The 27,344-nt window shown below is 41.1% G+C and overlaps 1 protein-coding gene across 2 annotated transcripts in view; it reads left to right on the top strand.

Annotated features, from left to right (window-relative positions):
- ppp1r16b (protein phosphatase 1, regulatory subunit 16B) overlaps positions 1–27,344 on the top strand; it is a 103,304-nt gene that overhangs the window by 52,999 nt on the left and 22,961 nt on the right. For both annotated transcript variants that reach the window (XM_083971357.1, XM_083971358.1), the window contains exon 3: positions 13,408–13,478. In XM_083971357.1, the coding sequence (XP_083827483.1) occupies positions 13,408–13,478 (71 nt within the window). The remainder of the gene's footprint in view (positions 1–13,407; positions 13,479–27,344) is intronic.

Here is a 27,344-nt window from a genome sequence, read left to right as displayed (position 1 = left end):
GACCCACCAGTTGAGAACCACTGACCTATGTTATCTATTATCTATTATCCATCAATTCTCCAACCTGAACATATATAGGTGACTTAAATACAGTTAGGCCTACATAACATTGACTAAGTGACATGGAACTCTGCGTCATTTAGTCATTTGTCCAGGTCATATCCCCTAAGTGCATGAGTTACAATTGTGGTTAGCCTACCTGTCAGACTAATCCGAAGCCATGTACACGTTTTACACCTTGGTTGTTTTCAACTAACCAGATTAAGTTTTTTAATCATTATTAAATGACTGGATATTAAGTTAACAGAGATAAAAGGCAGGATTTTACCGCTGGTCAGAGTATTGACTCAGGCTTACCAGCTGCTCTCCCTGCTGCTCAGTAGCTGTGGGGAGGTGGAAGAGCACTTCCAATACAATGAGTCTCTCCTTTTAATTACATATTACATCATAACATACTGTATATTGCCATTCCTAAAGGAGGTTGAGAAAAAGCTAAATGTAAGACACAGTCTAATATTTGGGTTTGGTGATTTTTGTAAGTGGATGACACAGTTTTAAAATGAGGATTTGACTGTTTGACTGGTCCATCCCACACTACCAGTCTTTTTTTCCCACCTTTTAAGAAACAAGCAGTGACTCAACACCAACATAATAACTTTAAAAGGTGACTTGGAAAACACAATAGCCAGACAGTTATCTTCAAAATCCACTCTTTTAGCTCTGTTTTTGGTCTCCTGTAACTTCTGAAAAAAAGATCTGGCTCCCTGCTGTTACTAACTACAATATATTCACAAACTAACATTCACTTTGGTGCAGGCCAGGAATCTTTTTTGCTGAATATTAATAGAGCTGAGAGGCTGCTGCAATGAGCCTGGATACCTGAAAATGATTTAGCATTTCCCTTGTCCTGGGGTCTATGTTTTTTGGGAGTTGGGTTAAAGCAGATATCAGCTTCACGGCCGTTTCGGCTAATGCTGCGTTCAAGGCAGGCTTTTGAAACCGTAAGTTACAGCTTCAAGTCACAACTACGACTTGGTAGCGTTCCAGGTAACCCGTAGCTCGTGTTTTTACCATCATGTTGTCTGTGAAAGTTCCCTATAACGGCCACTCGTAACTTCCGACCCGTGAACTCGTACCAGATCGAACTGGTATGACTTCACAGGAAGGAAAAACACAAAGTACGAGTTTCTTTGAACGCACCATGAGTTAGCAGCCCCCGCCCTTGTCAGGCATCAATTGGTCCTCGTGCTACGTCACCACATTCACGCGCATCCCTTGGCTGCACACACAGCCCTTCATGCCGTTCTCTCTCCTCATTGGATAACACTTGTATCCCACAAGGAAAATTTTCTCCTCGGGTTACAGCAGAGCAGAGTGACGGAGAGACTCGTGTTTAGGCTGAAATACTTCATGTAAGTGATTGCTGACGGAAAATAGGACTATTTAGGACTTATATTAACAAAAACATTCCACTGATATCTGCTTTAAGCCCATAGACTGTAGCCTATATAAAAGAGGTTGAGCCTCATTAGAATCAGGGGCAGTGATACCATGATGTTCTTCGGTCAGTGGTGAAACTCTGGTTTCAGCTTTAACTGATGCCTTCGTAAATAGCAAGGATTCAATGCTGTTCCTCAAGATTTGGTTTAATCAAATTTAAAAATATGCATAATAGCCGGTGGCTGATTAAAGAGAGGAGAATTCAAATTTGAATTGACTTTGAAATTAACAATCACTGCGAGACGAGTAGACTCAAGTGTGTGACCCTTGTCTCTGAATTTCATTCCAATTATCTCGACATGTTCTACACTGCGGCTGTAAAACATCCAGTAAGGTTTCGTCTCAAAAAAATGAACCAGTTGGCTACTTTTCACTCTTCCTGAACTTGCATAGCTCCCTCTCAAATCACAATACTTGATCCTCACTTCACTGGTGATTTCCCATTATCAGTGATCATTGGCTGTGCGATGTGGGCCTACTGGGTGATCTGATGAGTCTGAGTATGAGTCGGTATCCTGAGCTAAACCTCAACAACAAGAGCATCCATGCTGCTAACTGTTCAATTCACTCGGCTCCAACACAAAATATTCCTTTTTACACCAGAGCAGACATTTAAGTGCCGTCCACAGTTTCATACTGTGTGCAAGTTTCAACTTTCAAACTTAAAAATTCTCAACTGATCTCCTAGATCACAGCCTCTGTGCTGCGCTGTATGCTGTGATGTACGGCTTCCTCATCAATTATGAGCCAGGGGTTTCCTGAACATGAATAAGTAGGCTCATAAAGATGAGTCACAAACTGAACTCTCTGTGAGATCATGATCGGTTTAACTGAAAACATGACAGGTTAGAACACTTCTGAAAGAGCTTCACTTTCACTGTACTGTGTGATCTATATGAAATCTCTACATACGGTGTGACTGGATGGAAGCAATTTATAATTCAATCTCTATACTAATCCTACTTTGCATGAAGGTGGAGAAAAGCTATGTAACACACTTAAAATACAACACAGAGCCACAATAACGATTGTAATGATAACTTACATTACTGATCAAATAATCTATGGTCATAAAATTGTGGGGGAAAAAAGCCAATTTCAACTTTACAGAGTACAAGGTTGGGTGTATCGTTTGGTCTAAATGACAGTCCAAAACCCACAGGTATTCAGTTTACATCATGGATGACAAAGGAAAGCAGAACGTGTTATTTAGCAACTGGAACCTAATCATTTGTGGCATTGTTTACACTATTGTGTCTTGGAAATTGCTGAAATTGTTATTACCAGTTATTTTCTTGTCAACAAAAGAGAAGTTAGGCTAATTAACGCTGATCCTTAACCACAGAGTGAGTAGGAAACAGTTTTTGTGTTGTATGCAGTTTAGGCTTAGCTGGGATTATTTGTTAGTTTTATGCACCAAAATAAGGATTTTATTTAACTCAAAGGGGCCTGATCACATCAAGTCAATCATTCTATAATAATAACAACATATTGATTAATATAAGTCTGCAGCTCTGTAAGGATATACTTAAGTACAGCAGTGCTTTGCATTAGACGTTGATGTCATAATGCTTATATGCCTTCCAAACTATTTCAGTTATTGAGATAACATACTAACTTAACTCATTAGCACAAAGCGTAGTTACTTTTTTTATTATTATTATTTTTTAACTATCTTTAACTAGCTATTTAGTGTTTTTTAGTCATAATGGTGATAACGCTACTAGGAGAAAAGTGAGACTATCACCAAAATAAGTCACGTTCATCATTAAGTGAACATAAAGGTAATGCCATTGCAATCCGTTCAATAGCCGTGGAGACATTTCACACAGAACGTCCTGGAGGTGAAAGTCTGGGGATCACCAGAGTCATTCAAATTTCATCCGAGAGTTATTGAGATATTTCAGACCTCAGACAGAATAGGGACATCCCTGGAGCCACTCTGCCGCCGTGGCTGGAAACATCTGTTGAATTTAAAATCGACAACGGAGCGGCACTATCATCCTCTGCAGTACGTTTGAGAGGGGGGACTGTTTACTCCAAACAGAGCGCCCAGTAAACATCTGGTGCAGAGCTGCCCTTCAGATCCAATTACATTTGTACCATTTGGCCACAGGGCAGACACACTGTCACACCCGTCTCGTGTAATCGTGTTACATTTTTGCATGTACCAAAAGGCGATATTACTGTAAGCAAAAGGTGGAACGACTTTGCTTGGAAAAATGAGTGAATGGTCACAAAAGTTAACTGAGACTTTTATCTGTTCTTTCTCCAAATACAGTACGATAAACTCCTGACCTTTGTTTGCTGGAGCCAGAAACTGTACAGAATACAGATACTTCCTGCTTATCAGTATCCCAATGATAACACACTTCCTCAAATCTTTTATTTTGTTTGATATGCAGTGCAACCAAGAGTGTCTCTAGTTTTAGAGAGCAAATGAACAAGTAACATTGACTCCTGTTTCACTTTGGACCCCACATTACTATTAGAGAAAACTCAGGATTTGTTTCCAAGTCCAACACACACACACAGACACACAGTATTGTGGAGGCACTCTAAGATAACAGGAAGGAAGGGTGGGCTTCTCTTCCTGTGTTGCTGTTTGTTAATGTAACTTTTATCTTTTGGGAGGCATCTCGTCCAGCTCTGTCTCCTCCCTCAATGGGAATTTATGGGACCTGCCCAGGAAGACATGCACGAGATTTCTGCAGCATTGTGTTGTGCATTGGCTTGTGGGCTGGTAGATAATTGCCATGGTGACCGCTCGTTGTAATGGATTGCTTTAAAAGATTTTTTGCGTTGCGTGTGTTTGCTCGGTCCCATAGGGTGGTGGTGGTACAGACAGATAGGAACCAGGCTCTGAGTGGTTCCAACTCTATTCAACTCCCCTCCCTCAGTCTCTCTGCGTCCAACTACTGTAGCACCACAGTGTCTGTGTGTGATGAATAATGCTTTACCATTACCCTGTTGAAGTTTGGATCATATATCCTTTAAGATCCCTTTTCCCCTTTGATCTTAAAAGTCACACCATGGGTGAGATAAAAGTAAAGAAGTTTCACATTTTTTTAAGGCAAAAACTCGTTAAGTTTGAGTCTACATGCTACTAATGAGACATGGAAGAAGTACTTCAGCTGTGAAGTAACTAAAGCACCGTTACAAATGCTGTATGGCAGCTGTTCTTCAGGTTATCGATTAGTCGTATTAAGTATTTGGTAATTAGTATTAATCAGACAAACATTTGCATGATGTATGATTTTGATTCCAGCTTTGCAAACACGGGAATTTTTGGTTTTCATTCTGAGTATTCTCCTGAGTCACTGCGGCGCCCCAGTTGGTTGGTTTTCGGAAAGAATCAGTACCACAGAGTGAAAATACTTCAATCTAATCTTGTCAACATTACAGTATAATAAGTAAACATACCGGTAGTCATTATGCTGTTTTATGTTATTACATTTTTATCACTAATGCTGTGAAATGCTATGAAAGCAGCATTTTCATCCTAGTAAACATGAAACTTGAATTGTGATAATCATGTGTTCCTGCAAAGTGAGAGATTTGTTCAGTCTATTTCGATCATTTTTATTCTTCTGACCAAAATCAACCGTTTTCAAGAAGGTTTTTGAAACAAGTGACGAGATAAATTTGAAAGAAGACAGAACAAAGGATCTCGGCTTCAGAGACGATGTTTGAGTGAAAATTATTTAATTCCTTTGCACCTCTGCAACACCATAGATTTTATCGCAACACTGCTATTGTGTACCACAGAATTTTCCATGTCTTCTACACAGCTCCTCCGCCTTGAACAGCAGCTCTGCAGCTCTGCCCCCACTACACAGTTCACGGTGTCTTACCTATATTTATCATGTCCCAGTTTTTGTTTATGCTGCTGACAGTTCGACATCTTTAAAGGGACATTGTGTAACTTCTCCTGTTATCTATTCACGGAAATTGTCTATTTCGTTCAAAAGTCTGTTTTTCATTAATCAGTAATCACCCCCATCAACAAACTGAAGTGTTCCTTTCAGCTCTGAATGAGCCGTTCATATCATTCATATCTACATGGAGCGGGTAAGCTCGGTGCTGGCTGCCATGTGGTGTCGCCATGTTTTTACGTTCAGTGGCAGCGTGACGGTAGGAAACCACGGAAACTCAGCTGTTACTAACACTGTGGCTGTAAAACATTCAATAAGGTTCCGTCTCAAAAAAATGTGACTAATATTTGCCTCTGCAATAAAATGCTGCTAACATTTCACCGAAGACACCGGAGCTGTCGGCTCAGGTCGAGGTGGCGTCTGTGAAAAGTCACCGCGGTAACGCAGTGAGGAGGAATGGAGCGTTACACTGATGCTGCATTCACCTGCAGTCGGGCAGACGGCCGTCGGTAACAAACCAGATGTCATTTTAGTCACAGAAGTCGAGAAAGCCGGTAAAATGTGGGTCAGGTAAACAATACGACATCGCCATGACAACATATTGTCACGTGTATTGTTTTGCCTCGGGCTGACGGACCACTTGTTTACATAGAGGTTTGTTTATGTCGTTACGTGCAGCGGCTGTCTGCCGTCTGCCGTCTGCCCAATTTCACGTTAATGCAGCATGAAAAATACTATTGAGTTGCTTGTGATATACAACCTCAACGCTAGATGGGAGTAATAGTAATTCCTACACAATGTCCCTTTAATGATGTAAAGCATATGGTGTGGTGGCATTTCAGGTGCATTCATGTACACATTTGTTAATTCATCAGTGAAAAAAAACGGAGGTTGGTTCATAATGATAAACGTAAATAAAACTAATCAGAGTACCATCTCCTATTCCTTTTAAAAACCAGGTGCACTTGCACCTTAGTGGATTACTTCACACAGAATTATAACCTTACCTCACATCTGGCACATCTGTAATTCAAGGGTGTAATTCAAGGGTCAATTCCAGTAGTGCCCATATTGTTGAAGTAACAAATGCGCCCCTGAGTGTGTTTACTTTATACTGTAATGAGGTGTGGTCAGAATAACTTTGCTGATTGCATAATAAGAAGTTGTTGGTTGTACATTCAGGTTGGACACAGGTTTGTCAGGTGACTCATCTTGTTTTGTGAGGTTGCCACACCTCTGTTTCAGCTGAGTAAAGCTGCTAATTCACATTTTATAAGTGTTTGTAATTGTAATTATAACGTCCCATGCATTAGGTGCTGACGTTATTTTGTGTCTCCCCTGTGTAAATGAATGTGTCCACTAAGTTACCAGTTAATTGCATGTAATTCATGTAATTAGTTTATGTCCCTAAAAAGGGGATTTTGTTTGTTTGCAGTTTTCATGTTAATGTGTTCTGTTCTCGACGTTCAGCTTGAAAGACAAAACGTCCTGGGTGGGATTGTGTTTGTTATTGTCTGTGTGTGTCTGAGTCACCTTTTCTTTTTAGATTTCTCTTACAGATTTTCATGTGATTGAAGGCTTCTGTCACCCAGAACATAACACCCATTTAGATACAGTCCAAACATTGTCTAACAACAACTACATGATAGCAATAACGCATGAAAAATCTTTTTTTTTTAACAAATAAAAAGTAATAAACATGTTTCAGGTTCTCCTACAGGAGTTGATTCAGGTGTTGCCTCAGTATTGATGCAGTTGTGATGTAACTGTGTTTTTGACATGATATATGAGCCCATCATCATCATCATCTTTCTGCAAACACCTAAACACACATCTACTGTATGTTCACCGGCTCCATATTGTAACTCCAGCTTATTGCATAAACAGTGAGATCATTTGCATTTCATAAACATGTTATTGAACACTGTTTACACAGATCGGATCAGACGGACTGAGGACTGAAAACAAAGACTAATAAATATTCTATGCAGATATGGAAGAAAAAAACAGGCAACATAAAATATGCATTAAAAGAGAGTAGAAACAAAACAGAGCAGCAGAAACATTCATAAACATAATAACACAAATGTATGAAAGTGCCTTTCTCAAATTGAGCCATCGCTCTCTCTCATTTACCTCTGGCTGTTTACACGTCTCCGCCTCGCTCTCTCACGTCGTCAGATACATCACAGCCCATAACTCACATCCATTTCATCTTAAGTAATGCATCAGTGGCTGCCCCTGCTCACGACGAAGCAATTCAGCACCAATGCATATATTTTTGGACGTGTGTGTGTGTGTGTGTGTGTGTGTGTGTGTGTGTGTGTGTGTGTGTGTGTGTGTGTGTGTGTGTGTGTGTGTGTGTGTGTGTGTGTGTGTGTGTGTGTGTGTGTGTGTGTGTGTGTGTGTGTGTGTGTGTGTGTGTGTGTGTGTGTGTGTGTGTGTGTGTGTGTGTGTGTGTGTGTGTTTTGCTCATCTCGCACAGGTTTGTGGCAGCTATTTTAAAACCCTTGCAGCATGGAGAGCAGAGCTTTCGGACCCCTGCCTCTGACAGACGCCATTGGACAACTCTCACCTTTTCCACATCAAAACAACGGGGAAAACAAAATGTGTTGAGTTCACGACAAATTTTCTCCTGTCGAGGACAATCCACAAACGCGTGAGGGAGGGGCCAAGACGTGCACACGGTCATTTCTTCTTTTTTTTTAATACTCTTTTTTTTTTTTTTTTTTTCAATTTTATGAGTACAAACATTAGAACAGAACAAAACAAGACAGACAACAGAACATTTAAAAAAGAAAAAAGAAAATCCACCCCAAACCAACAGTGAGTGAGACAGGTAAACAAAGAGCACATACATGAAATAAATGAAAGAGCAGACAGTCCTCATCCTCCAGGGACAGATGATGAGTTAAAGCTTCTGTAAGAAGGAGTGCAATGGTTCCCAGATCCTCCAAAACTTGTCCCATTTGTGATTAAGGTCATGAGTCAACTTCTCCAGAGGAATAAGAGCAGAAATCTGTGATATCCACATGTCGACTGTTGGGACCTGGGGAGTTGACCACCGCAGCAAGATACATTTTTTAGCCAGGAACAAAATAATTATCAACAGAGATTTGGTGTCTGTGTCCAAAAAATTGTCTGGAGCATCATTAAGTAAACAGAAAGAAGGAGTCAGCAAGAGCTGTTTACCAGTGACCTCCTGGATTACAGAGTGAACCCCCTTCCAGAAAGTCTGGATGTGGTCACATGACCAAAACAAATGGATAAATGTACAGTACCTGTGTGTGTCTTACATTTATAACAAAGGTTGCAAGTATCAGGAAACATTCTCTGGAGGCGAACAGGACTGTAATAAGTAAAAAATCTAAAGTTCTGTTCATGTATAGAGGTTGAGGTCACACGGTCATTTCTGATCTCAGACCTGCTTTCAGGTGTAACTGTGTCCACACTGCAGCGCTGCTTTGTGTAATGTAACGCCAGCACATCAGTGTTTGATAGCAGGGTGTTCCAGCAGGGGAAGTGAGCAGACCGGGTGGCGTTTATCTCCTGCTGGTGTTAACACCGACACTGTCACTCATCCTGATTTTAGTTTGTTTTTTTTGGTTGTTGTTTTCACGCCACTGCATTGTTTATCATGAAACCGCCGTCCTCTGGATTGTTTTCAGTCATCCTAAAATATAGTTTTGTTCGAGCTGAATGCAAGAGAAATTGGTTTTCTGTTATCTGATCAGCAGTTTGTCAGAGCTGGAGGAAAATTAAATTCTCACTTTATTCACAGTCATGTCTTTCAGCAGGACTAGAGTTTATTTGTTTTTCAGTTTTTCCATAGTGAGATGTCAGACTGGTTTAAGTTCTACTTAACTCCTGCTGTAAAAGTCCAACTACTTGTTGAGTTTTTCTTTTCTTTTTCTTCTTCTCTGTGTCTGATTATTCACTATTTTGTGTTGTTTAAATGTAGCCTACTGCTGACTAAAGCTTTCTGCCTACAGTAGTATAAAACAACACACGATCTCCAGGAAGAGTAAAGCTCACAAAGACAGACACAGTGTTAAATCAGTGCCTTTCACTTCATTTCTTTGTGTTGTCTTTTTGGGAAACAGCACTTTTCAAACCTTTTAAAGGTCCCCTATTGATTGATGTGAGTTGGATGTTTTTATCTGTTATAAAGCAGCTCAAGGTTCTATATTAATACTGTGAAAATCTTGAGGCACTCAGTCCACAGAGAAATGCACACAGCCCATATTCAAAAACTGAGCCTCAAAACAAGCAGTGAAGACTTGTGTAACTTCCTCTGCTGCAGCAAGGCCACCCACAAAACCGTCGATCAGTCAGGAAAGAGGCTTAGGGCGAGCTCAGCTTATCTTTGGGACAGTAGTCAATACCGTGAGAATGATTATTATCTGGCTACAAATGCTCATTAAAGTCAAAGAATTGCTTTCCTGATTAGCTCGACAGGTGCAGTGCAGTGCTGGCACAGAAGTCAACTGCAGGTTTTATTTTATACACCCTGTAAACACACACACCATCAGTGCAAACATTGGAAATGCAGGCAGGATGCATCTGGAGTTATGATTGATCTGTTTTTGTGACGTGCACATTGATGACATGTTTTTATTCATTAATGTTTTTTACACGTGCTTGTCTGCTAAGACCGTCAGTAGCATGTAGTAGAGTGTAAAGTGAATGGTTGTGTGTGTGGTGCTGGTTGACTTACAGCATCTATAATAAATCATTCTGCCTTGACACTTCATGTATTTTCACCTTGTTCAATATAAACATATTAAAAGCTGCAAATATTCAGTTTCTACATAGAAACAGAAAACAAGTGGTTCTGAATCACTTTGTTTACTTAAACAGGTGTACCATGTTCAACCAGGAGGCTTTGTTGAAGCTTTTATATCAAATGTTTGTGTAAATGAAGTATTATTGAATACCCACCAGCTACAGTGTTGCTCTGATCTTTGCATATAGGGCGAAGAACAAAAGGTGAAGTCCTGCTTTGAGAAATCAATTACTCATTGGTGTAGTAATTAATTTGGATTAATTGGTTAAATCTGTTGGTGTTAGTTGCAGCATTTGTGTGTAGTGGAAACTTGTTATTAACCAGGAGGTGATTCTTACTTAGATTCTGAATGCAGTTGTATCTGGATTTTCTTTCTTTTTTACACTACCTTGTAAATGATATTTTCAAAAATGACAGAAATGATGCCAGCACAGCTCGTCAGGCTTTGTCATCACGCCAAACTCCCGAGCACCTCTTCAGAACTAATCTAATTATTTTGCAGCCACATGTTTTTAGCCTTGACTGGCACAGACATGCTTTGGCAGTCAAAACTCTGTTTATTTTCTCTCCTCCAGGGCCTCAAGAATTAGAGCTGACACATAGTGCATGTGTCAACATTCATTTATTGCTTAATTTGTTACGTAGTGGGGGAGTTTGTTTAGTTATGGTGCTGCCTAATTGTATCGCTGTGACATACACATTTTATGTAGAAGATATTATGATGTGACTGAAGCGTTTTCTCTGGAGCTGACATTTTAATAGATCCGACTGAAAACACATCTTGAGGTTTCCCATCGTTCTTCACTTATGAGAACAAATATGTTCATATTACCGTGACCACTCACTGGGAGTTTAAAAAAGTGACTCCAGCAGAGACGGCTTCCTTATTTTTTGGGGAAAAAGCCAGTGCATATACATCCTATAAAATAATTTAAATCAAATGCAGTTTTCGAGCCAATTTAATTTCAATTCTAATCTCCTCAGGCAGCTAACCGAGTCCTCATAAGGTGCTGGAATCCAGTAGAAGATGTGGGTAACTAATTACAGCTGTGATGATAGTGCCGCGGCTCCTCTGACACATGTTGTTTACAACCCAGGTTGTACACTCGCTCACATCCGACACAGCACTCTAAATACACAGAGACGGCGTGTGACATTTATTGGCTACGGTCACACTGAGCTCGCACCGTATAACCTTGAGTCCAGGTCTCTCAGCACTCACTGCCATTATTCACTTTTCCCCTCCTTTAACTCTTACAACCACTGCTCGAGGTAAAAAAAAAAAGAAAAACTAATATGTTTTCTTGAACGTGTATCATTCAGTCAGTGTTATAACTCGGTCTCAAACTGCCCTGAGGACAGAGTAGAACTTAAATCCAAGGTAAAACTGAAAAGTAAAGGTGGGTTACCTAAACCTAACCTAAATATTTAATTTCGGATCATTTGGTTGTTTTACAAATTTTTTCGCTTACAGTATACCGCCATTATTACAGAAAGCACAGTTCTATCATGTCATTCTCCCAGTGTATCTGATTTATATCTTCTGAAGCCATTTATTTTACACACTGTACTGCACTTAAAGGGATAGTTCAACATTTTGGCAAATTGGCCCATTGCCATAATCCCTATAGTCAAAGTCCGTTACCTTTATTTGTTGGTGTAAGCTATTTTTAGAACGTCGGCACACAACCGCTAGCTGCTCAGAGCTACGCTACAGAGGCTAATGGGATTTCTTGGTTTCCCTCATTAAACTCATCATATACACAATCCAACAACTCCAAAACGCTCTGGTGGACAAGTTGTGACCTGCACATTCACCATGCCATGAGACAATGACTAAATGTTACGAGACGGAGTTGTTTTATAGGTAAATTCATGCAAAACCGCTGATGCGTGTTGCCTTCAGGGACAGTTTTTCAGCAAGCAGTCTCTGTATTTACCTCAAAAACAACTTTGTCTGGTAACGTTGTGTTATTATCTCATAGCGTGGTGAATGTGCAGGTCACAACTTGTCCACCAGAGCGTTTTGGAGTTGTTGGATTGTGTATTTGATGAGTTTGATGAGGGAAACCAAGAAATCCCATTAGCCTCCATAGCGTAGCTCTGAGCAGCTCACGGCTCTCCGCTGTTCTAAAAATGCGCTGAAAAATAAAGGTAACAAACCTACTGCTATAAAAGCGATTATGGCGATGGGCCAGTTTGCCAAAATGTTGAACTATCCCTTTAAGCACATATTTACCCAACTGCATGGAGGTGCAGGTGTGTGTAGCTCACAGAACCTCCTGTGCATAGTCCATGCTTTTTCTTTCTCTCTTTCTGTTGGTCTAACAGACAGATGTGATTATTATCATCCCACATCGCTCTCATCTCCCTTTCAGCTCTCATCATCATATCCCGATTCATCTTCTCGCTGTTTGTTGTTTGAATGTCTCTGTAAAATAAAAGCAGGTGGCAGCATTGCCAAAAACAGGGGGGATAATGATGACGTGGGGGAGAGAGAGGAGAGTCCTGTGTGCTGCTGCCACTAACTGCTCAGGCCAGCAGGTTTAGCGGTGTTAGCAGCCAGGCAGCTGTCCAATGTGCACACTGTGATAGCTGATATATTCCGAATTAGGGTCCGGGTGGAGGGTTTATCTGTTCTCGGTCCATGAGACAGACAAACAGTGTAATCCCAAGCATCATTACATCATCCTCCATCACTAACCCCCCCCACCCCCTTCCCCCTCCTCCCCCCTCAACCATCCATATTTCCAAGGTCAGTTGAGTAACATCCGGTCGGGGGCTGATAATTTGAGAGATTGGAGTTGTGGCAGGGACGGCGCGTCACGATGATGCAGGATGATTAATGGATCGCAGATTGATCGGTGATGTCACTGGGTAACAAAAGGTTAAGTTGAGGTGCACCTGTTGGCTGTGTGAGCAATTAAGAGGAATTGGTCGGTGCAGAATCTCATCATGCTCATCACCCCCCATGCATCTATTGTTTTGTTTGGATCAGCCGGAACGTCTAATTCTCTCTGAAATATTGATTATAACTGAATGGGAGGAACATGTGTGCATCTTAACAGGCAGAACAGCACACTGAAGCATGCAGTGGAATGAGACCTCTAAATCTGCTTTAATTTGTGAAATGGAAATGCTGTTGTTCAACTGAAGAAAGCTTAGTACTGTATTTAAACAGACACAGTGCCCACATGTATGTGAGACATTAATTCATGCTCCTCCATCTCTCTCTGTCTCCACTAGTGCGTTACCTGCTGAGGAACAATGTGAGTCCAGACCTCTGCAATGAAGACGGCCTCACCGCCCTTCATCAGGTAAGACTGCGTGGCTTCTGTTCCTCTGTGGAGCACTGATTGACAAGTCCCCAGGAAGACTAGCGGCGTTCTAGAGCGCAGCTAATGGGGATCCTAACAAATAAAACAAATAAAACAAGTCGACATCTCATCTTAAACCGTACATCGTTAAAGGAGAATTCCGGTCATTTTTGACCCCTAAATCGTTGTCCTGATGGGCACCCAGTGTTGAGGGGAGCAAAAAACGTGACTAAAATTGATGCAGGCAAACCAGATTTACACCATGGCTACCCGGCGCTCGGGATAGTGACAACGTTAACCTATGGGGGCAATTCTTTCAACCACAACAAACACTCAAAAAACAATCAAAATAAACAGTTGGAGATATTTTGGACATCACCACTGCACTGCTCCACCATTTGTAAAGAAATCATCACAACAAGGAAAAAGTGTTTGTTTTTGTGGCGGGGAGAGCAGGCGCTCTGTGATTGGATAGTAATGTCTTTCCAGGATGTTTCAAAAAGCATCAAAAAGTTAGGCTGAGGTGAGTGATTACATGCAAAAACACAAAGTTTATACTGTTGATACTGTACACTATATGAGTTCAGTGGTGTCTCTAAGGGTTCCAGTCATGTACCATAGATACAGTATTTGATTGTTTTTTGAGTGTTTGTTGTGGTTGAATGAATTGCCCCCATAGGTTAGCGTTGTCGCTATCGCCGTCTAGCCATGGTGTAACTCTGGTTTGCCTGCATCAATTTTAATCACGTTTTTTGCTCCTCCCAACACTGGGTGACCATCAGGAAAACGATTTAGGGGTCAAAAATGACCGGAATTCTCCTTTAATTTTAATGCCAGATGTTAAAAGTACAGCAAGCCGTCTTCTAATGACACCACCAGCAGGTCATCCACTAATTGCAGGGTTTGCTTCTGTCGAGCAGCACACATGCAAATGGAGTGTGTGAATGGGCGAATGAGGCAAACGGAAAATTTGTATAAATTGCTTGAGGACTAAAAGCAGCTGTAATTAATATTTGATATCATAGCGTGTGGGTCTGCTGAACATATGGAGCATGTAGCAGCTGAAGAGGCAGACATGTCTCCCACCAGCAGGTCACAGAGGAGCATCAGACACTCGACTCACATTCACCAGGTGGTCAAATGGATGATGTTTTTGCTGAGTTCATCATACAGTAAATGGTTATAATAAAAAAGGTGATAACATAATGTCAGTTGTGTTTTCTCAACTGAGATAATTCCACTGCCCCTAAGTGGCTGTAAAAATTATTCTTTTTTCCAATTTGAATTAATTAAAATGATGGAACTGGACAAGGATGAAATTAAGCTACAGTGCTTGTTCAGCACTAACATATAAGATATATTTAAAGACACAGCAAGTTTTATGGGAAATATGGAAGAGAAAAACTGGTGATATATTGTGGGGATCATGAGACCGTAGACGGTGACGTCTTGGGATATGTTCTGGTCCTGTAACTTGTGGTTTCAGGGTATTTTTATATACTTATAGAGAGAAATGAATGAATACAATCTATCACTTCTGTGAGTCACACAGTGGCGGTAGTATACACTGACTTCCTCCCGGCCAGAGGACATAAAAGTATTTTCAGTTTTTGTCAGGAAACCTTGTTATTGTCAAGAAAAGAAATGTACTTGTACTTAAATTCAGTTGCTGAAGCCAATTTCAATTCAATTATAATCTCCTGAAGGAGTTAAACATGACATTTAGAAGTTAACGGACAAAAGATGTGATACAGGCTGCACCAATATAATAATAGAATTGTTTTTTTTCTCCATCTCCTCAGTTGTTCTCAAAATGACTAACATAAAAGCTTCCGATGTGAACAGGAAAATCCATTTTGAAAATTAGTTTTTACTCGGCTAAATATTGAGGTGTGGGCTTTCTGAAGGGACAATAGAAAAATGCAGTCACCATATTATATAAAATCCTGAAGACTGTCATGTAAGTGCTGTTTTATTAATTGCTGTGTTTATTCCACATCCTTGTTTTGCCTCTGGTTCTTCTCTGAACATTAAAACTAATGTCTTTTTTAATAAGCTTATATTAGTCAAGTCTAACTTTACCATCACCATCTCTATGTCCTAAAATATAATTAAATCACGTGCTGGTGTAATTAGTTTGCAGGCGGATGAATTAAAGGCCTGGTGCAGAACACGGTGTTGAGGTTTCCTGACACTGAGAAAATGATTTGAGTCGTGAGGAAATGAGTTCAGTATTGGGGAAATTAGTCTGTTTTGATGTGAGAGCTTGATAGAGGAGATCAGGCCTACTTTCACTTGTTAATTACAGCCATTACTGCCATAATAATCAAAGCATCCACCTCATCCAAACTGACGCTTCAAATCATTTTCCTCTGTAAATAATGGATTATTACACGTCTCACTTCCTTTACAAATCAAATCAACTTTGATTGAAGAAGTTTTTTTATTCTCCTTGACTTAAAAACATTTCTCAGACGAGACCAGAGATCTGTACCACGAAGCAGGATCTGGAACTTGGTTCTCAGTCTTACAACAGTTAACTTCTTCAATTTAATCACCATGGTAACTTCTCTTAAACTCCTAACCTGCTTCGGCACAAGTTAAATTCAGAGGATCAACAGCATAAATACTGACCAATCAGAACCTAGTCTTTACAAGAACAAAGAGCATCTTATCTCAAACACGATCCACATGCTGTTAAATGTTTCCATGATTATAAATGAACATTTCAGTCAGACTGACTCATCAGATGTGAACTACTTCCTCTCTGCAGCAGAAACAATCTGATATTAACTTTGTCGTCATGTTCACAACAGTTTTTTCATTATCAGATCAAGGAGTGAAAATACTCATTTAGAAACTTCACTAATTTACATAGTTTGGCCTTAATAATTAGAAATGATCTCAAGTGTTCTTTGATTCAAGTTGTGATCATATACTGTAGTTAAATTTCAACTTGCAGAATATTCTAATGACATTGCTTATGTTTAACAGCTCTGTCTGGTTCACATGAACATGCTCATTGCAGGATAAATACCTGGTTACTTGAAGTAGAGCTGCAACAATTAATCGATTAATCGAACAATAATCCATTACTAAATTAATCATCAACTATTTTGATAATTGAATAATCGGTTTGAGTAGTTTTTTAAGAAAAAAAGTCAAAATTCTCTGATTTCAGCTTCTTAAATGTGAATATTTCTGGTTTCTTTTTTTAATTCAAATGCACTCAATAAATTGAGTATCTCTTTGGTTTGTGGACAAAACAAGACATTTGAGGACGTCATCTGGTGGTTTGGAAAACACTGATTGACATTTTTCAACATTTGTTAACATTTTATTGACCAAACAACTAATCGTTTAAATAATCGACAGATTAATCGATAATGAAAATAGTTAGTTAGTTGCAGGCAGCCCTAACTTGAAGATGCTGTTGTGTTGACCTGTGGACGACCTCTAAACAGTACAACAAACAAGCCTGGTCTATTGTTGGTTGTTGTTTACCCAGTAGGAGTTCTGAGGTGGAGTCACATTTTAAAATGAAACTGATCCGGCCGAGCTTTCATCTTTCAAAAGGATGTGATAATTCATTACATCAGTGTTATATTTGTTCCTCTTCCTTCCTGCCCATCTCTCCTCTCATTTGTCTCTCTCTTATAGCTGTACTGTACATCTCACACTTTATGTCCTGTCTCTCTCTCACTGCCTCTTTTCGCTCTCCCTCCAATAACATGGCCGTATCTCTTTCCCTCTCGGCTGCTCAGAGCCTAATATTGGACGGCTCCTGCTGGGAGGCAGGGAAAGAGAAAATTGAAGTCCATCAGTCACCGCCGGTGTGGCTGGTGTTTTAAAAGCTATGGGCTGTTTGGCTGCCCAGAGATCAGATTGACCTTTCGGCTTTGAATGTGAGTGCGCCTGATAATCTGCTATTTGGACGGGTCGGCCTGAACAGTGTCTTCGAGATGAGACCTTTTCACTTGTGCTGCAATTTGACAAACACCAACATATACACACATACAAACACACACACACACAGAGGCAGACAGGAGGGATACAATAGAGATGCACACAAAGGGAATACATAAATGTACAGACAAACGCGGCGCTGCTGGAAGGAAGGAGGTTGATGAACGATGGGAAGACAGACAGAAAAGGAGTGAAGAGATGCGTCTCTAACTCTTTCACACACAATTTATTATTATTTATTTATTCATTTCGGACATGTTAGTTGAATCAGACTTCATCATCATCTCAGTTTAAGTAATACAGCAACATGGCCAAAAGGGAAAGCGGGAGAAGCAAAAGCTTATCTGGTCCCGCCCCCGGTACCCTCAGAAGACATTCTCTTCATCAAAATGTTCCTCTTTTAACAGTCCAACATAACATGATACAACAGCATAGTGGTACAGAGCTGCAGTCCAGTTCCAGACGGTCAAAACAGATGATCACAATCACACATACTGTAGTGTTGGTCTTAGTGAGGACGTTCATTGCCATAACACTCTCCCTAGGCTGTAATGCTAATTCTAATCTGAACCTTAAAACCAAGTCTTCAACATCAAACAGCTCTTTGAAGTGGTGAAGACCAGGCCTGAATGTCCACACAGCCACAGAAAGACACACACACACACACACACACACACACACACACACACACACACACACACACACACACACACACACACACACACACACACACACACACACACACACACACACACACACACACACGCCATGTGACAGACAGTGGGGGAGATAAATGAAGGAAAGCAGTGGCCATGTTTCTCTAAATGAGATGTCATACCTATCTAGGGTTGGCTTCACCTCACTGAGACGGGACATTCATCAATAAATGACGTGCAGGACACACACACACACACACACACACACACACACACACACACACACACACACACACACACACAGACACAGAGGGAGAGAGAGAACACCTTCAAAGTTATAGTTCTGATAGAGGTGTATAATTTTCTATAGGTTGGTGGTTAGATCATATTGAGATGATGATGGGATGGATGAATGGGCTCCTTTTGTTTATTGACCAAACTTTGCATGTCTACAATAAATGCAGAAAACACAACCTCCTCTCCAGTGCTGTAAATGTAATAAAACGCAGGGCGGGCTGGAAGAAGCCGTTTCATCTGACTCCATGTTGGCATGTTGGCATCATCAGCCTGTTGGTTTTGTGTTCAAGCACAAATTTGAGCTCAGTCAGTCCATGGCATGAAAGATGAAATGATAACTTCCCAGATTTTTAACATTCATGGCCTCAGTTTGCTTCAAATTAAGTATTAAGTGCTTCTTTGGATCATCAGTCTCCAGAAAATGAAAACTCTCCAAGTCGGCCCACTTCCTCTTCACATCATTACTTCTCCTGTCACCTTTTGTGTTTATAGCTGAGTGCAACGTGATTAAACTGAAACCTTGTAATATTTACTCTTTGGTGTGTTGGCACCTGAGCAGAAGCCTGTTAGCTTTCTCCCTGAGAGCCGGGTGAGAGGATCAATACCACTCTCATGTCTGTCTAGTAAATATGAATCTTCAGTCAGCAGTCGGCTGCAGCTACTTAACAGTCGTCTTTGATTCGTATTAAAAAAACAAACAAATTAATCTCATCTCACTCCGCCGGGGTCGTATGGATTTTTCCTCACATTAAACGCAGCAATGTTTTCTTTTTGAAGCTCACCATCTGTCTTCCCAAAACTCAGACCAACCCCTGGGTGAGCGCCACTCAGACAGTTACCACAACACTTTAGAATAATGTCCAACACCAGGGACGTGCACATAACTATAGAGGGGCAGGGGCTCAACATCAGAAAAGGGCAGTACGTACATTTTTTTCAGGCCTTAATATCAAAATAAATAAATTAAAATAAATTACAGTTACTATATAGTCGGTAGAGAAAGCCTGCACGCCTTCAGGACTGCAGTCAACACGCTGGACCAATTTCCCAACTTCCCGAAACAGAGTCATGACTTCTGAACTGGTAGGCTGAGGCTAATATGGTATTGGGTGCACATTAACATTGCAGAAAAAAAAAATCATGTGAGTGCAAGTGCAAAAATAGAAGTAGGCTAAGCCTACAGGCTACACACACAAAACCAAGAAATGACTACTGTGACTGCTACTGTGCATATTTCAGAACAGCAGCAATATTTACAACAGCAAAGTCACAATTAGCAGTAACTCAATATCTGGAAACAAATTCAAATAGTGAAATCAAGCTGAGTGAGTGATTCCTCCTGTTGCTGCTGTTGTTCACTACATTCAGGTGATGTTAGACAGAGGACGGGGTGGGGCTTAACTCTTAACAAGCAGTCAGCTAAACAAACACAAATGGGCGCTTTTCTGAAATATGACTCATATTAAGCTCGTTGAATAAGTGGACGGTGACTTGTCAGAACCGACAAGGAAGTTATGTTGGTGGATTTATAACTCACAAGATTCGACACAAGTCGCTCCACTGTCACGTCTCATCTATGTGCGGCGCACACAGAGTTATCGATGAGGCAGCAGCTTCTACTTCTCTCTCTCTCTCTCTCTGGACGTGCATGTGAGGGAGCGCGCACCGCGGGGCAGCGACCCCCCGCCCCTCAGTGAGGGACAGAGCGGAGCAGCAGCGGACAACACACACACACCAACGTACATACACAATACCGTGTGTATTACAAGGAAATGCGTACGGTAGATAACCGTGGCATTTTCACAGCGCGGTTGTTTACATCCTCATGCACAACAGGAATGCATTTATTGAAAAAAAAAAAAAAACATTACAAAAAGGGCACTTTTTAATACGAGGCAATAAGGGCAGGGGCTCAAGCACCCTTTGGGCCCTATGTGTGCACGTGCCTGTCCAACACAAAGGAAAGGTCCCTTGTTTTCTTTGTCTCAGGTCTTTCTCTCTTCAAACATACGTAGCTGTTAGTTTTTTTTTAATTCAATATTTTTTGTTCTCAAATGACGTTCGCTTGAAAAGACAGCAGAATTGAATGTCAGTCAAAGATAATGCAGCGAAGCACAAACATTCACAGAGTAAAATACAACCCCGCCTGTTGCATTTAAAACATTTGTACTCGCAGTGAGCTACAAAAGACTGAGACCACTTTGGGAAAGTGGTTTATATGTTTTTTTTAATGTCTTTACTCAACAGTGGCAGGTTGGGTAGACTGGAAATGCAGGGAGCGATATGCAGTGAAGGGTCCAAGTAGCGGGGAGTTGAACTGGGGACTTGTTGCTCAGGGTTCTTCTTACATCCATGTGGTGCACGCCCAAACCACACGGCTACTGGGCCGTCTCTAATTTGATAAGAGGGATGCAACTGAAGATTTCGTTCAGCTTTTGAGGTTTTGTAGGTTCTCAGGGATAATTTTGGTCTTAACATCCTCTGAGGTGGAAACAGATGATCTCCTTACAAGACGGGGGTGGGGGGGTGTTGTCCCATATTTGGTCTGGCTCTTGGTTTTGCTTTGGGACCCCGGTGTCGCTGAGCAGGCCCTGTGACCCAGAACATCAACAAATTGCTGGAGACACTTTTTTAGGAGTATTTACTTCAGTGATCCAGTCACTCAAATATTTATGCAGAGATGACTGAGGTGAGCTTTTAAAGGGATAGTTCAACATTTTGTCAAATTGGCCCACTGCCATAATCCCTATAGTCATAGCAGTACTGTAGGTTCGTTACCTTTAATTGTCGGTGCAAGCTATTTTTAGAACAGCGGAGCAGAGCCGCGAGCTGCTCAGAGCTATGCTACGGAGGCTAATGGGATTTCTTGGTTTCCCTCATTGAACTAATACACAATTGAAATGTCACGAGACAGAGTTGTTTTTGAGGTAAATGCAGAGACTGCTTGCCGAAAATCTGACCTCGATGGAAACGCGCATCAGTGATTTTGCATGAATTTACCTCGAAAACAACTCTGTCTCATAATGTTCCGTTATTATCTCATAGCGTGGTGAATGTGCAGGTCACAACTTGTCCACCAGAGCATTTTGGAGTTGTCTGATCGTGTATTTGATGAGTTTGATGAGGGAAACCAAGAAATCTCATTAGCTTCCATAGCGTAGCTCTGAGCAGCTCGCGGCTCTGCTCCGCCGTTCTAAAAGTAGCTTGCACTGACAATTAAAGTTAACAAACCTAGTGCTATGACTATAGGGATTATGGCAATGAGCCAATTTGCCAAAATGTTGACCTATCCCTTTAACTCCTGCTGTGATGATCATCTACAGGATGTGATTGTGTGGAGCTGCGTTCCTGTGTCTCTGCAGACCTTCATCACTCCTCTTTCATCACTTCAGCCTTCGAGGACTCAGACCTGCCAACTTCTGAGTACGATGTCGCTGTGGAATAAGCTCCCCAAATTCAGCAATAACCAGAGGAATTATCAGTCTATTAACTCTGTGCACCTGCACAGCTTCTTATTAATATGCTTTCAATTATTTTCCAGAGATACGGTTTAGTGTTGGTGCCCCGTCAATACGTGAGGGGAGAGTGACAGGAGGGGAGGAAAAGAGAGGAGATGATGTGCAACAGTGGTTTAAATTAGGCAGGAGCCCAGAAACCATGAATAGAGGGTACATGCCGTTCTCCACTGATGTCCCAGCTGCTTGTCACGGCCTGGATTCAATTCATTTAGCCTTTTTAGGTCTAATTCTCAACAGCTGAACTTGGCACCTCAGGTTTCCACACTCAGACCCCTTCGCTCTTCATGATTTGCATTAGTCCCTTCAGCTCTCATAAAAATTTAAAGCCTCTTTTAACCTTTAACCCCCCGCAGTCTCGGCTGCATGTACTCTCAGCCACCTGGCTCCTGGTTTTGCTCACTTGTAACACCTCAGTGCTTCGCTTTCATTGCCAGCCCTGTCACCGGCGGACCTCCTGGCACCGGCCCCTCGTCAGATTTCGGCCATTCGGTCAAAGTCTCAGCCTTATTTCCTTGTCATTTTGCTCCCCAACCCGAGCCACCGTCCCGTCAGCCCACTGACGGATCCCGGCAAGACTGTCGCCGTTGTTTTCCAGCCTCACAGACATAATCTGGGCCTTTGTCCCGCACCACACTCCCGTCCTTGTGTGAATAGTTTTTCATGAAAGCCACATTATTTCATGCTTGCTTTATTGTCCTGTTGCCAGGACAAGAGGGAATTGAGGTGGTAAACAACAGATCTAGAGGGGGAAGGCTAGGAGTGTAGCTCGGTGGCTCGCTCGTGGGTGCAAATATGTGTTTTCCCTCAGAGGGACGACTAAGAGATTAGCCTAGCAGTCAGCAAGCAGGTGGGCTGTGTATGAATATGTGGGTGCATTCAGAGGGAGGTTAGGGAGATTAGCCTATAGTCGTGTAGGTTGCAGTGTCTTGGGTCTTTTTGAAGACATCTGTCATGCCACTGCTGCAGGCTGGAGCTTTAGATGTGAGCTAATCCATCAGTGTATCGGATGCCTTTGACAAGCTTGTGTGTCTCTTCAGAGTCTTACACTTGTCAGGTCTGTGACGCTGCTCTTTTTTTCATCCCCTGAATTATATCTTCAACTTTTCCAGTTAACCTGACTCAGAAAACTTTGTGCTCTGTGAATTAGCACCTAGATGAGCGACTTTACAGCTGAGTATCTCCATACACACACACCGACATGCATGGTAAAATTAGGAAATGCATGACTCATTCTCTTCTGTCGCTCGCTGTGCATCAGTTTTTTCTTCGCAGCAAGCGTTATGACATAGCTGATCCCGGAAGTACTTGGCACGACTAAATCAGTCTCTGGAGACTGTGACTTCTGCTTTTGGGTCACACATATACTTTGTTTGTTACTCGTCTCACACCGTTTCATATTAGACCAACTTCATATCTCTAAAAAAAACGATGAGCACACGGTTCTCTCACACCAAGCCCGGTGCAGATTTCTTCAGAGCAAAATTAGGATCGGAAAAAAAAAACAGAGACCTCTAAGTGTACCTCCTGCTGTGCTCCTTGGCTGAGACCAAGATCTCCAACGTGGAGCTTTCATGTACTCCTTATTCCTTTCATGCTGCCTGCCTGCTTTTAGTATCAGTCGAACTCTTTCTTCTCATTTTCATATTGCAGAAACTTTTCTCCAATCTTCAGCTTCCCTGGCTTTTTAAAAAAAGATCAATTATAGGAGGCTTAACTTATAAATGAGGAGAGTGTGACCAGAGGTTGATGAATCACCCATGTAATCGAAACCTGAAAATTAGACCTAATTACCATTTAGTTTAATCTTCATGTTGGCAGTTTTCTGTTTTAGTGTAGTGGCTATTTTGTCCCTAACAGGACTTTCATTTGTAGTTGAGGTGAGACTCTACCTTCTGTTTAATCAAGGGAGATAAAATTTAGATGAATCGGTAATGGAAATAATCTGCAGACTTCGCCGTGTGAAGGGTTAGAGAGGATTCATGAGACTCAGGAAGTGGCCCACAGATCTGAGATCAGATGGTCAGACCACACTGTTGAGTGAGTTGGTGTTTTCTTTGCATATGAGATAAGATTCCACTGGAAGAGGAAGAATATGTTATTTAATATTATATGTTATTCTAACTTCACCTCACTTAAAGGCACATGAAGGGTTAAACGTGACTATTTGTTGTTCCTCTACTTGAGTTGTTTTTTGCAGCAGGAGAACATCAGTCAATGAGTCAACACCAGACCTCTGTGAAAATAGAGAAATTTCAATTTGCATTTTTTTTCCAGTTCAACTTTCAATCTATTTCTGCTGTCTTGTTTTTAACACAAGCTTTCACTCTCGCTCTCGCTGTCACTTCCCTGCTGCACAGACAGACCTGAGGACTCTTTTGTCCCCCTGGCCATGGGACTGCACAACACTGTCCAGCTACAGTACGGCATGAGAAACATTAATAACAAACAACTCTTTATTCACAACTTTTATACATTATGCATTTTTAATTTGGCACAGATTTATCTTTTTTTCTCTGTTTGTTCTATTTTAGTATTTTATTCATAACATACATAGTGTCATATGATTATATACATAGTGTATATTTTTCTTACTTTACTTATCTGTGTTATTTTATTCTTCTATGCCCTTATGTCTGCTTTATTGGATACTTGAATTTCCTTTGGGACCAATAAAATATCTCTAAGTCTAAGTCTTGCACCCACATATTCAAATGACCATGTGAACAGCCCCGGGACCGAATATGAATTTTATTTACGTGGTTAGATTTTTTATGCACATAAACAATATGGATGTAAAATCAGACCAGACATCTTTGTAACTCAACTAAACTGTTAGTCACAGGACGTGTTTGTCAGTCAATTGTGTTTCCAGTCAGTCAGGCGTTTGTGTTCTCTATGCATCTATTTCACCTCTTATCCGTCTTCCTGTTATCTGTCCTCCACATCTGTGCAGTAATTTCATTTCCTCCAGTGCGTTGTACATTAATTTATGTACTCCCCCTACACTCTTGTCAGAGACTTCTTATCTGAGCAGACTTGGTAGTCAAAGCTACAAACCCCACGATAATGCACAAAACTCATTTTCTCCTGATGTAAATGTGGTCTTATCCTGTTTTTTTTTTTATTGTTGTATTCAGATTTAGGGCTTTTTCAGGCAGTGAGGAGGCAGAGGCAGATGGAATATAGGTTACTGAGAAGAGAGAATGGGTTTTGTTTTAAAGTCAGCAGGGATGTACATGTACTCTTTGGCTGGATTACACTTGAAACTGATTATTATAACGATTTAGGATATTTATTCTCAGAAAAGTGTGTTAAAATCTGGGTAGGAGTTTGTTTCTACTCGTTCCTTTTTAAATTCACGGGAGTGTTACTGGTGCTGCCGACCCATTCATCCTTCTAAAATAATTTGAAAGCGTAGCCGAGCTCTAATTATGTGAATTTGATGCTGAAGTGGAGAGTCTGCTGCTGCTGCTGCTGCTGCTGCTGCTGTTGTTATTGTTTCCATCTCCCAGAGTGACTCTCCTTCTCTTTCTTGAGTTTCCCCTCTTATTGGTTTATACCCATGCTTGTGCCTCTCTGTGTTTTACTGTCTGAGCTGCTGTCGATTCTTCTCTCAGATGCCATAAAGCTTTAGAGGTGGCACTAAAACTCATCCTCTGTGTAAATCCATGAAAGTGAAGGTTCAAGGAAGGTGGTGGTTCAGTCCCCGGCTCCTCCAGGTTGTGTGCAGCTGATGGCTGAGTGTGAAGTATGACTGAGTGACTGAATGGGAGAATGTGACAAGTATTGTTAAGTGCTTTTAGTGGTTAGTAAGACTAGAAAATGGCTTCACTTTCTCAAGGTTCAAACTTCATGGTGAGCATGTAAAGTGAGCTGGACAGTTCAAAGGAAGGGTGAGAACTTTTCTTTTAGTAAAGTTAATCACTCAGTATAACAGACATTAAATCAGTGACTTTCAGTCTTGATCCTCTGGCCTCGTACACATCCCAGAAAGCTTCTTTTTCAGCCAGTGAGAGAGTCTGTATGTGAATTTGTTGAATACAGGTAAATCACCCAAAACAATGGGGGAAAAAATCCATCAGAAGCTCCTCTCAGACATCCCAGCATGTCAACTTTTGCATGTTGGTTTTGTTTTTGAATAAGCACTTAAAGTGACGATCTGTCACCAATATTTCTGTAACACTAAAATCACAGTGCCACTCTGAATCTGATGTCCTCTTATTAACATGGAGGCTGCAGCAGGTGGAGGCAGCACTGTCACTTATTTCACAGCTGAGAGGAGCTGCACTCTGTCGCGCTACATCTGCAAGAGACAGGTGTAGCTTGAGATTAGAAAATACTGTTCTGTAAATTACAGTGGATTTATTCATTCATCCATGTATGTTTCTGCAGGGACAGTGATCAGGTTATTGATTAGGCCCTGTTACTCAATTACTTAGACTTACTAGGACTACTAGTAGTACTAGTTAGAAGATCTGATGGTACTTGTATTTGTCACTTTCATCCTTTCTGTTCTAGAAACACATGTATTAGGACAAAAAAGACCCAGTATTATTATTTAATTTTTTTATTCATTTTTTGGTCTGTTGTTACATATTAATCAAAATAATAGTCTCATAAACCTTTCTGCACAGGTGCTTTAAAGGGATATTTCAACATTTTGGCAAATTCGCCTATTGTCTTAGGAGTAGCTTGTTGTTGCAAGCTGTTTTTAGATCGGCGGGGCAGAGACGTGAGCTCTGCACGGCGCACGGTATTTTCGCCTTTCCCTCATCAAACTCATCAAATACACAATGCAACAACTCCAAAACGCTCTGGTGGACAAGTTGTGACCTGCACATTCACCATGCTATGAAATAATAATGTAACGTTACCAAACAGAGTTGTTTTTGAGGCAAATGCATAGCTGGAACTACATTCCAGACACAGCTGCTGGGTGGAGTGATTTCAAAAGTGCTAGTAGTTTTTACTTCATGTGTCGTAATGTTACATAATTATACGTGATTATTTTATATCGTGGCGAATGTGCAGGTCACAACTCCACAAGAGTGTTTTGGAGTTGTTGGATTGTGTATTTAGTTTGATGAGGGAAATAGCTAACGCCTCCGTTGCGTTAGCTGAGCAGCTTGCGTCTCTGCTCCGCTGATATCAAAACAGCTTGCACCGACAATTAAAGGTAAATAACATACTACTCCTAAAACTATAGGGATTATGGCAATAGGCAATTTGCCAAAATGTTGAAATATGCCTTTAATGATTTGCTAGGTAAGAATGAAGGATTTAAAAGTTGGAAACAGATACAGTACATATGCGTTTACCCTGGGATAGACTAGTAGGCGACCTATCCGGGTCCACACAGTCCATGCTTCAGTCACAATGCATTCTGGGATAGGCTGCTGCTTTCAAAAGCCTTTAACAGCACAGATGTA

This window comes from Trachurus trachurus, assembly GCF_905171665.1.
Source record: "Trachurus trachurus genome assembly, chromosome: 5".
Taxonomy (NCBI): Eukaryota; Metazoa; Chordata; class Actinopteri; order Carangiformes; family Carangidae; genus Trachurus; species Trachurus trachurus.
The sequence above is the reverse complement of the archived record's forward strand: the minus strand, read 5'-3'. Positions and strand labels throughout refer to the sequence as shown.